The sequence below is a fragment of the Lampris incognitus genome, chromosome 3, assembly GCF_029633865.1.
Source record: "Lampris incognitus isolate fLamInc1 chromosome 3, fLamInc1.hap2, whole genome shotgun sequence".
Taxonomy (NCBI): Eukaryota; Metazoa; Chordata; class Actinopteri; order Lampriformes; family Lampridae; genus Lampris; species Lampris incognitus.
In genome coordinates this window covers 83429285-83441413 of record NC_079213.1, presented here as the reverse complement: position 1 = coordinate 83441413, position 12129 = coordinate 83429285, and the positions used below count along the sequence as shown (strand labels likewise).

The 12129-nt window shown below is 47.4% G+C and overlaps 1 protein-coding gene across 1 annotated transcript; it reads left to right on the top strand.

Moving 5' to 3' along the window:
• The first annotated feature begins 4400 nt into the window (after positions 1-4400).
• On the top strand, positions 4401-12088 carry pex11g (peroxisomal biogenesis factor 11 gamma). Its single transcript, XM_056277788.1, has 6 exons — positions 4401-4646; positions 4800-4878; positions 5244-5432; positions 6013-6191; positions 8523-8564; positions 10912-12088. The coding sequence occupies exons 2-6, from the start codon at positions 4816-4818 to the stop codon at positions 11165-11167; spliced, it is 729 nt and encodes a 242-aa protein (XP_056133763.1). The 5' UTR covers positions 4401-4646; positions 4800-4815; the 3' UTR covers positions 11168-12088.
• Positions 12089-12129: the final 41 nt, after the last annotated feature.

The window sequence follows — 12129 nt, the reverse complement described above, 5'->3', positions numbered from 1 at the left end:
TCCTACCTTCACTGGCCCCCCGCCGACATCGCGGGCGTGGCCCGACGGTGGCGCCACAGCATCAGACCGCTACAAGCCCTCTGGACTCTGTATGTACCACGCTCGATTTGGTGCGAAAGCTAAACGGTGCCGTTCCCCCTGCAACTACAGGCCGACGGGAAACGAGAGGGCCAACACTCAGTAGTGGCCATGAGTGTTGGCGATACGAGCAGGCTACTCTTCATCCTCGACACCATCTCCGGTCGGCGATTTCTTTGTGACACGGGCGCACAGAGAAGCGTGCTTCCTGCTACTGACGTCGACATCATGGGCGGGGAGCGGGGCCCCCAGTTGGCGACGGCTGACGGCAGCCCTATCCACACCTACGGCGTGCGGTCTGTAGAACTGTGTTTTGGTGGACAACGTTTCACGTGGGAGTTCGTCATGGCCAATGTAACGCTTCCCCTCCTCGGAGCTGATTTTTTGTGCGCTTACGGTTTGCTAGTGGACATTCAGAACAGCCGTCTGGTCGATGCCTTAACCTTCTCCTCCTTCGCATGTACGCAGAGGGAAGCGGCCTATGCAGGTCTAGCCAACTCTCTCTCAGAGGCAGACAAGTTCCCAGACCTCACCCAGCCTACCTTCTCTGCACCCACCGCTAAGCATGGGGTGAAGCATCACATTGCTACGAAGGGGCCCCCGGTCTACGCCAGAGCCAGGCGTCTCGACCCCGCCAAACTCGCCATTGCCAAGTCTGAGTTCGAGCACCTGGAACGCATGGGGATCATCCGCCGCTCTGACAGCCCGTGGGCGTCCCCACTCCACATCGTCGCTAAGCCTGATGGAGGTTGGCGCCCATGCGGGGACTACCGCCGACTAAATGACGCCACCACGCCCGACCGCAATCCTGTCCCGCATATCCAGGACTTTTCTGCAAACCTGTCTGGCAAACACGTCTTCTCAAAAGTCGACCTGGTCCGTGGTTATCATCAAGTTCCTGTGCACCCCTCGGACATCCCCAAGACAGCAGTGACTACCCCATTCGGCCTATTTGAATTCCTACGAATGCCATTTGGACTCAAAAACGCGGCCCAGTCCTTTCAGCGGCTGATGGATTCAGTGCTCCGTGGCCTTCCTTTCATCTTCGTCTATTTGGACGACATACTCATCGCTAGCGCCTCCGAGGAAGAACACCTGTCCCATCTTCACGCCCTCTTCACACGCCTCAGCCAGCATGGGCTGATCGTCAACCCGGCGAAGTGCCGGTTCGGGCCGACGGCCATTGATTTCCTCGGGCACCGCATCACTGGGGACGGGGCAGTCCCCCTGCCCTCAAAGGTGGAAGCGGTGGCGGGCCTTTCCGCGCCCCCAAACAGCTCGTGCGCTCAGGGAGTTCATCGGGATGGTGACATTCTACCACCGCTTCATTCCCCGAGCCGCCTTTATCATCTGGCCACTGTACGAGGCGCTGAAAGGCATGTCCCCCAACCAGGCGGTCGACTGGACAGCAGAGCAGGACCGTGCGTTCACTGAGACTAAAGCTGCGCTCTCCCAGGCTACCCTGCTAGCGCATCCTTCACCTACAGCGCCTATTTCCATAACCATGGATGCATCGGACTATGCTGTTGGTGCGGTTCACGAACAGTGGTTGGGGGGGGCTTGGCAGCCTTTGGCCTTTTTCAGTCGCCAGCTTACACCCCAAGAGCGCAAGTATAGTACTTTTGACAGGGAACTCCTCTGTCTCTGGCTCGCCGTCCGGCATTTCCGTTTCCTGCTAGAGGGCCGCGAGTTTACTGCGTACGTGGACCACAAGCCCCTCACGTTTGCCATGTCCAAGACGGCCGAGCCATGGTCCGCTCGCCAGCAGCGACAACTCTCCTACATTTCGGAATTCACTACCGACATCCAGCACGTCGCTGGTAAGACTAACCAGGTAGCTGACTGCCTCTCTAGGGCAGTGATTGGAGCGGTCCACCTAGGCCTGGACTATGCACAGATGGCCGCTGACCAGGCCACGGACCCGAGCATCCTCCGTCTCCGGACCGCCGACACGGGGCTCCACCTGCAGGACGTTCCTTTCAGCGACACAGGTGTCACCCTCCTGTGTGACGTCTCCACAGGACAGCCCAGGCCCATCGTCCCGCACAGCTGGAGACGCCCCGTGTTTGAAGCTGTGCACGGCCTCTCTCATCCAGGCGGTAAGCCATCCGTGCGCCTGACCTCTGCTAAGTTTGTGTGGGAGGGACTTAAGAGAGACGTGAAAGCGTGGGCCGACTCGTGTGTTGCCTGTCAGCGGGCTAAGATACACCGCCACATTAAGGCGCCCCTGGAACGCTTCGCAGTGCCGGAGAGACGATCTGACCATGTCCACGTCGACCTGGTTGGTCCTCTACCCCCCTCCCATGGGTTCACCTACCTCTTCACTGTGGTGGACAGGACTACGCGCTGGCCTGAAGCTGTTCCCCTGGCATCCACGACGTCTGCTGATGTGGCCCGGGCTTTTATTGGGTCGTGGGTCTCACGTTTCGGTACGCCTTCCGACCTTTCATCTGACCGCGGGCCACAGTTTACCTCAGAGCTATAGGATGCTGTGGCTGAGGCTCTGGGTGTCAAGCTTCATCGCACTACCGCCTACCACCCTCAGCCGAACGGCCTATGTGAGCGCTTCCACCGGTCCATGAAGGCTGCACTTCGGGCTACTCTCAAGGACTGCAACTGGGTCGACAAGCTCCCATGGGTCATGCTGGGCCTGCGGACCGCCCCGAAGGAAGACCTACAAGCCTCCTCTGCGGAGCTGGTGTACGGCACGCCGCTGCGAGTCCCAGGCGATTTCATGCCCAACGCAACGTGTCCCTGGTCAGCTGTGGACCAACGAGCCTCCTTGCTGGACGGGGTCAGAGCTTTCACACCCGTCCCTACCGCCCAACACGGCGCCCCGGTGTCCCAGGTGCCCCCAGGTCTGCAGTCAGCGGACTACATGTTCATCCGTCACGACGCACACCGCCCCCCTCTGCAACCCCCTTATGACGGCCCCTTCCGCGTCCTGGAACGGGGAACTAAGCACCTGGTGGTGGATTTTGGGGGCACGGCCGAGCATGTTTCAGTGGACCGAGTTAAACCCGCACACCTGGACTTGACGCAGCCGTTGGAGTTAGCCCAACCTCCTCGTCGCGGTCGTCCCCCGGCTCCGCCTCCTCCCCCCGTGGAGGCCCGCGCTGCCTCTTCTGCTCCTCAGGCCGACCTCCACAGGCCCGCGTCAATGCCTCCCAGAGACACTCCGGCCCCTGTTACCCGGAGCCGCCGCGGACGCCTGTCGTCCCCCCGCGCCTGCCTGACTTCGATTACTAGGGCGAATTCTGGGGGGGCTCATGTGGTGGACACGTATTGGGGACAGAATCGAACCCAGGAACTAAGGGTTAAGTCATGGTTGCCCTGGCAGGTTAACGCAGGGTTAAGTTATGGTTGTCCAGCCAGTTTTCTGGTTGTTCTTGCCGCCTCCGCTCAGTCGAGCTGTGGTTTTGTTGTCTCTCTGATTTACCGTGGATTAAAGAAAGTTGCCTACACGGCTAAAGTGTGAACCTACGGTCTTCTCCGTTCCTTCGGCTCTACACACATTACAATATGTATTGCCGAAGCAATACACATGCGCGTGGCTACCAGTCAAAGTGTAATTCTTTTCAACCTTTTGGGTCTGTCACCTTATCCACACTTGACATGCACTTGAACATTTTGGCATTTGGTGTAAGTGCACTTAGGGTACATATGCAAGTGTGTCCTGTCACTAAGCATAGACGTGCTTGATGTACGCTTTGCTGTTTAGCTTTGACCACTGTGGAGCAGTATTTGGTGAAGTGTATGACCTGTAAAGCACCATGTCAGTGATGTTGTGATGCCAAGTACCAAAGCATTTGAAGTGCAGATCGTATGGATAACGGGACGGGCCCGTTTTATCAATTGTGCAATTACATTCCCTTGACCCCTCTCTTCCCACACAAAGTGTATGCCTCAGCCTAATAGTCCAAGGCATTAAAATTTGGAGCAATAACTGCAAACATTCATATAGAAATGTGAGATTGTTGTAAATTTATGCCATTTTAATATCAATATTTTGGTTTCACGCTACTGCTGTTCCTGCTTTTCATGTCATGTTGCTGAACCTTTTTAAAACGTTTTGTTTCAAGCGTCTGATGGCAAACTAACCAGAAAATGAGGCGCCTTTCTAGTACAAAAATATAGCAAAGAATGCCTGGGTATATGCTCAGTTATAGCGTTTTTCTAAATTGTAAGGCAGTCTTTTACTGTCATTATTTCTCTATTGCTGCCAATTAGTAATCGTTCATTTATTCTGTATTGAAAGTGCCGGCAAATTGATTGGCTGTGACTGGAATTGCGTCATAACTATGCACCGGAAATATCGAGCCGCTCGGTGCGATGGAAAAAAATTCTGAAGTTAGTTGAGCAAGAAAGAGTGCCACATCTAATAAATGCTTCACGTTATCTAATTAAACACTACTTATAAACGTGTTTCGTTGCAAGTAATGCTTCAGTCGGGCAGCAACAGTTAAATCGCGGAGTTGAGTCTCACGTGTAGGTGATCGACTACTATTGTCTGAGAAGACCACCAAAACCTCAGGGTTCAAAGTCCACAAGACACATCTGTGTAAGAGGTTTGTCATATTGTATGACATTAGTAGGTTGTTTAATGAGATGCCCCTCGTCACGGAAATTCATGAACTAGTTTTGACATCAACTAGCTGCGCGTTATTGGTGGTTTGTACATAGTGAGCCGGTCTGTCTGCCATATGCTGTGCACTGCTCAGGCTTGCAGACTGAGACATGCAAGAGTCCTTGGAGTCGCTGGTCGGTGTGCTCGAAACTTACAGAGGACGAGATAAAGTTGTGAGTATCCATTTAATTGTTGTTCATTTTTTATTTACGCCTTTTACCAACAATTACCCGAATACAACACACACACACACACACACACATACACATACACACGAGCCTATAATTTTTACAGCTCAAGAGATTAGAACAGGTTGGTAACTTATTCAAATTCAAACAAGCATAGAAATACACCAATCAACTGTTGATGCACATTAGTATCTCATTAATCAATAATCATTATTGAAGAAGCAATTCAAATCAAGTTTAACATACACAATCACCTCCTTTAACAGCAATAATGAACTTTGCTTAAGTTCTGCACACTGGTTCTGCAGCAGTGATTGATTTTCTTACTGTTATTGGTGTCGGGGATGTAGATCAGAACAGTTTGCTATGGGTCCCAGCTGGTTGGTGGAGTTCTGTCACAGAGGACAGGCGAGTCGTCCCAGGTTGGGAAAAGTCTCCTGTTGCTCTCTGCTCAGCTCAGCCACTGTAGGACGGTGTTGCGGCTGTTTGATGACCTATCCATGCTGGCCTACGCCAGTACCTATGGTCTGGGAAGATGGGTAAGCTAAGACCTTAGAGGTCCGTTTTCTTCCTGTTGGTTCTGTCATCAAATGAGAATCCTAGATGTTCTATGATCTTGCACACCACAAATAATTGAGAGCAATGTCAGCAACTGCCAACCAAGCCCAGCCATCAAAGGACTACAACTCCAACGTAATGTCCATTGGGTTTAAAATCAGGAGCTGCGCCTAAAATGTAGGATAAGTATGTACAAGGTGAATATGAACCCTGGTTAGAGTAACGGACAAGTGAATGTGTGTGTGTGTGTGTGTGTGTGTGTGTGTGTGTGTGTGTGTGTGTGTGTGTGTGTGTGTGTGTGTGTGTGTGTGTGTGTGCGCGCGCGCGCACTGATAAGCGGTGTTTAGGCAGGATACAGACCTGAGTAAGGGTAGAGATGGAAGAGGGTGTGTTTGATTTGGGGGTCGACCCCCTTGAAAGATGGTAAATGTTAGGCTTTGTGTGTTAGGGCTTAATGTGTTCTGGACAATGTGATTAACACATACAATTTTGTTAATACGTTGGTATGATATAATGAAGGCTGTAATGTAGGCATGGTGGCACATTTTGACTCACTCCCAGGAGGAAGATTCTTGCCTGCGTTGGATATCGGTGCTGACTAACATAGCCGACCAGTTCTACTACCCTTGTGAACACATTGCGTGGGCAGCCGACGCAGATCTTATCAAAGTCAAATCAGACAAATGGTGGCTGTTCAGCACAGTGTTTTGGGGAATCTCTCTCCTGCTGGGAATACTCAGGTAAGACTAGCTCATGTGATTGTCACTATTCAGCACATTGAGCCATCAATGGCCATGCCTACAACAGTGAGTGTCACTTAGTCTCTCAACATGTTGAAATCAAGTTATACATCGAGTTGAAACATTGTCTTGGAGTGAAACACCAATACAAAGTGGCATTGTGTCTTCATTCCACTGCAGTTGTGTGCAAAAACCATGCCCATACTGACAAAGATCTCAAAATTTATAATTTAGTTGTGGATACACAAGAATCATAATGAGAAGACACACAACCAGAACACAAACAGAACCAGACTTCCAACTATTCCAATACCTGCAGAAGGAATCAAGCAATCTTAACTGGCACCATTATGAAAAATGTGCTGATAAGTGAGAAGAGTGTGCTGAGAAGGTGGAAGGAGTACTCTCAGGGGTTGATGAATGAAGAAAATGAGAGAGAGAGAAGGTTGGATGATGTAGGGATAGTGAATCAGGAAGTGCTGTGGATTAGCAAGGAGGAAATGAGGGCAGCTATGAAGAGGATGAAGAGTGGAAAGGCAGTTGGTCCTGATGACATACCTGTGGAGGCATGGAGATGTTTAGGAGAGATTGCAGCTGGGTTTTTAACTAGATTGTTTGACACAATCTTGGAAAGTGAGAGGATGCCTGAGGAGTGGAGAAGAAGCATACTGGTACCGATTTTCAAGAACAAGGGCGATGTGCAGAACTGTAGCAACTACAGCGGTATGAAGTTGATCAGCCACAGCATGAAGATATGGGAAAAAATAATAGAAGCTAGGTTAAGAGGAGAAGTGACGATTAGCGAACAGCAGTATGGTTTCATGCCGCGAAAGAGCACCACAGAATCGATGTTTGCTTTGAGAATGTTGATCGAGAAGGATAGAGAAGGCCAGAAGGAGTTACATTGTGTCTTTGTAGATTTAGAGAAAGCATATGACAGGGTGCCAAGAGAGGAGGTGTGGTATTGTATAGGCAAGTCGGGAGTTGCAGAGAAGTATGTGGGAGTGGTGCAGGATATGTACGAGGGAAGTGTGTGGTTGGAATGACAGATGGGTTCAACGTGGAGGTGGGATTACATCAAGGATCGGCTTTGAGCCCTTTCTTGTTTGCAATGATGATGGACAGGTTGACGGACAAGATCAGGCAGGAGTCTCCATGGACGATGATGTTCGCAGATGACATTGTGATCTGTAGCGAGAGTAGGGTGCAGGTTGAGGAGATCCTGGAGAAGTGGAGGTATGCACTGGAGAGAAAAGGAATGAAAGTCAGTAGGAACAAGACGGAATACCTATGCATGAATGAGAGGGAGGACAGTGGAATGGTGAGGATACAAGGAGTGGAGGTGACGAAGGCATATGAGTTTAAATACTTGGGGTCAACTGTCCAAAGTACGGGGAGTGCAGTAGAGAGGTGAAGAAGAGAGTGCAGGCAGGGTGGAGTGGGTGGACAAGAGTGTCAGAAGTGATTTGCGACAGAAGGGTACCAGCAAGAGTTAATGAGAAGGTTTTCAAGATGGTTGTGAGACCAGCTATGTTATATGGTTTGGAGACAGTGGCACTGACGAAAAGACAGGAGGTGGAGCTGGAGGTGGTAGAGTTGAAGATGCTAAGATTTTCACTTGGAGTGACGGAGAAGGACAGGAGTAGGAATGATTATATTAGAGGGACCGCTCAAGTTAGACTGCTTGGAGACAAAGCAAGAGAGGCAAGATTGAGATGGCTTGGACATGTGTGGAGGAGAGATGCTGGGTATATTGGGAGAAGGATGCTGAATATGGAGCTGCCAGGGAAGAGGAAAAGAGGAAGGCCAAAGATGAGGTTTATGGATGTGGTGAGGGAAGACATGCAGGTGGCTGGTGTGACAGAGGAAGATGCAGAAGACAGGAAGAAATGGAAACAGATGATCTGCTGTGGTGACCCCTAACGGGAGCAGCCGAAAGTAGTAGTAGTAGTTATTAGTGATGAAATGTTGAAGACAGCAGAGGTGGACCTCCAGTTTTGCTGCCAGAGGTTGAGCTTAATCACCTTCCAGCTCACCTGGTTGCTCTCTATGGAAAATTAAACAATGCAGAGAGCCATTACAGACTATGGTACAGATCCAATGCAAACTTTTTGTTTATTGTAATGGTTAGGGGAGCTGACTTGGTGGGGTCTCATTGCATCTTAGCAGTAATCACACAGTTTCCAGCTGGTCCTGGAAAAGCCTTGGTCTTGTTACTCAAACGGCTCTTCAGGATTAAAAGTCTCATATGGAGCATGCCATGAGTAATTTCTGTCTCAGAGAAATCTCTCTGTTCTTGGTAGAATAAATTTAAAAACTTTTCTCCTCCAGGTCTCTCAGGCTTCTCATGCTGCTGAGGAATAAACTGAAAAGGTAAGATGAGGACAGCGTGTCTGGAAGGTACAGTGCATATAAAATCCTTATTTCTGCAAAGTGAAAAACGTAAAATTTTGCCACACTTTGTATCTTTAAACGTAGTACTTATGTCAGCAAACAAGCCATAAATGGCATCCTGGTTTGAATCATCAGGATAAAGCACATACTAGGTTTTTACGATGCTGATGAGTTTCAATCTAGTTAGTTATCACCTTTGTAGCATACTACACTATAATTTGAATTTTGCACTCATTGAAATTGGGGCACCACTTTCCAGAGGAAAGAAAGATAAACCAAATTAGCCAAAGATCTGAAATTTGTGAACTCTCAATTCAGGGATCTTTATTCCTGCTCCAAAGAAACACACAACACAAATAAAGAAAGTAATTACATCACCTCTCAGATGAAGAAAATACGCACAACAATGACTGACTCTAGATGGGACTATTGATTGACTAATTAATGGGATAAATAAGCACGTGTGTGTGTGTGTGTGTGTGTGTGTGTGTATCAAGATAGATGTAGGGAAAAACTTTTAATACATAGCAGTACAAGCTTGTTTGTGCGTCGCGCACTCATCAGCTGCCACTGTAATTCAATAAAGAAGAACGCACAGTCAATAAATTTTACATTGCCCCATGTTACGCCCCTAATTTCAGTGGACAGCAGCCAATGAGAGGAGGAAACATTTGAACTATTACAACCAATAGGGTAGGTAGTTACGATGCACAGCAACCAATGGTGGGGTAGAAAACATTACAACCAATGGGGCAAGGGGTTTGGCCTTGTTTTGAAAAGCATTTAAAGGGCCAGGGCACTGTTGAAATAGCATATATTTAAAATGTAACAAGGTAACGTCAAATGGGGGTAATTTATGTATAACATATAGTGGAGTGGTGTTGGGGCACAGTTGGAAGAGCAGGCAGTTAAAATATAAAAATACAACATCTAATAAATGTCACGTGTATCATTTAAGGGGGGGGGGGTAAAAAAGACATTATTTTACTTGTAGTTACAAAGCAGATATTTTTTTTCTGTGTCTACAGCTGGTGGCCAGTTCGTTTCTACTATTCAAGATGGACATATCAGGCTTGCAAATAACAAAATAATAAAATGATAAAATTAGCTACAGCTGCATGCCAAATGTTCAACAGGTTATTTCATCCCACAACACAGGCATCATGATCAAGGCACAGACCCCCCTCAATGCAGCCAAACACCACCAACTGCAACTGCCGTACTAAGGCATCGTGCCCTCTTGAAGGAAAATGCCAGACAGAGGGAGTCATCTACCAGGCATCAGTGACAAGAGAAGACAACTGCAAAGTGGACACTTACATTGGACTAACAAAGGGCCCTTTTAAAATTAGGTTTAACGCCCATATGGGAAGCTTCAGGAATGAGCATGCAAGAAATGCAACGGCCTTAAGCCGCCATATTTGGTCATTGGTAGCAAGAATATTAGTTGCGCTATTTCATGGAAAATCCTCACGAAGAGCAATGCATATTCAATTAACAGCAGAAGATGTAACCTATGTTTGACAGAGAAGTATTTTATTATTTGCAAGCCTGATATCGCCACCTGCAACAGTAGAAATGAATTGGCCACCAACTGTAGACTACTACTACTACTTTTGGCTGCTCCTGTTAGAGGTCACCACAGCGGCTCATCCGTTTCCATTTCTTCCTTTCTTCTGCATCTTCCTCTGTCACACCAGCCACCTTCATGTCCTCTCTCACCATATCCATGAACCTCATCTTTGGCCTTCCTCTTTTCCTCTTCCCTGGCAACTCCATATTCAGCATCCTTCTCCCAATATACCCAGCATCTCTCCTCCACACATGTCCAAGCCATCTCAATCTTGTCTCTCTTGCTTTGTTTCCAAACCGTCCAATGTGAGCGGTCCCTTTAATATAACCATTCTTAAGCCTGCCCTTCTTCATCGCGCTCAATGAAAATCTTAGCATCTTCAACTCTGCCACCTCCAGCTCCGCCTCCTGTCTTTTTGTCAGTGCCACTGTCTCCAAACCATATAACATAGTAGCTGTAGAAACAGAAAAAAAATATCTGCTTTGTAATTACAAGTAAAATAATGTCTTTATTATCCCCCCACCACATTACATGATGACATTTATTAGATGTTGTATTTTTGTATTTTAACTGCCTGCCCTTCCAACTGGGTCATGAAGTCATGACCCATTCCATGAAGTCACCATGGTGCCCTCATAAGGTGAATTAGTAAGATTTGTGATTAGTAAAATTTGAGCATAGTCAATGTTACACTCAATGAGCAGCACTGTATTTCAGTTTATATTCCTTAAATGTATATATTCATCTTTGCAGGGACCCCAGCTCACCTAGCCACTCTCAGCTCCACAGACAGATGAGAGGTGAGCTCCTCACTGTCCTCAGCAGCATGGCTGACCTCAGCAACGCCATCCACTGGATGCCGCCTGGTTTTATGTGGGCCGGACGATTTCCCAATTGGCTGGTGGGACTGATGGGTACCATTTCGTCTCTGATTGGTTTGATCCAAATGAATGACAGCAGCAGTGACCAGTCAAGCAGGGACTTGTCTGAACCTCCAAGTGATGGTTAAAGTTAGATTTTTCAACCAACATTGTATGAATGGCATGTATTAGGGGGAAATATTGTGATCATTGAGAAATATTTGCAAATAATATTCACATCTTTGGTGCCCCATCAACATCCAGCTAATGATCAGACTGTGTGTGGGGTGATTTGAAGCTCAAATGGTCAACTTAATTTCCATTTAAGTTTCTAATAGCAAGCCAAACAGATCAGCAAAAAGTGTGCCATGTGAAAACACAATACATAATCTTGCAAAATTCCTTGTTAAGCCAAGCACTTTCAAAATTGAAAATTGAAGTACTTTAAAATATGTATGCATGCACGTCTGTTTAAAAGGCTTTGATCTTAAAATTTGATAGTATTTCTCAAGAAAATGTGTTTAGTGGGTTAGAAAAGACATAAATTGTTCATTTAAACCATGTGATACACAATTGCCTTTTGCAATCTACAGTAACAACCCTAGCAATTGACTGGGATGTCCTTAAAACAATTCACCATCACTGAGACTGTTCATTTTTGACTAGTTTGTGAAGTAGGAATGCCACCAGAGTGGAAACATCTTTGGCTGGTGAGTTTTGGAGTCCATTAGACACCTCTATGAGTGGACATGAACTGTGTGGTGCATGAAAGCAATTGTTTCAGATCACTGTTGCTGCTTAAAGTGGGACGAAACAGAAACTTTCAAACAAAATTAGCCCCAACAGGACATTGACTACTACACCCGGTTCACACGGGATCAGGGTGAAAACTCCCTCATCTGTATTTCAAAGGCTGTTTCAGTTCGAATTCAGTGTCATTAATCATGACTGGGACAAGAAGATTTAAGCTTGAAGAAGACAAGAGCCTTTTTTGTTCACATCCATCCTTATTTTGTATTTTAACATCTACAGAACTGACCTGTAAGTCAGGCATTGTTTTTAAATTGTCCATCCTAAACCTAAAAGGTTGCATATTTTAACTATTCAACAA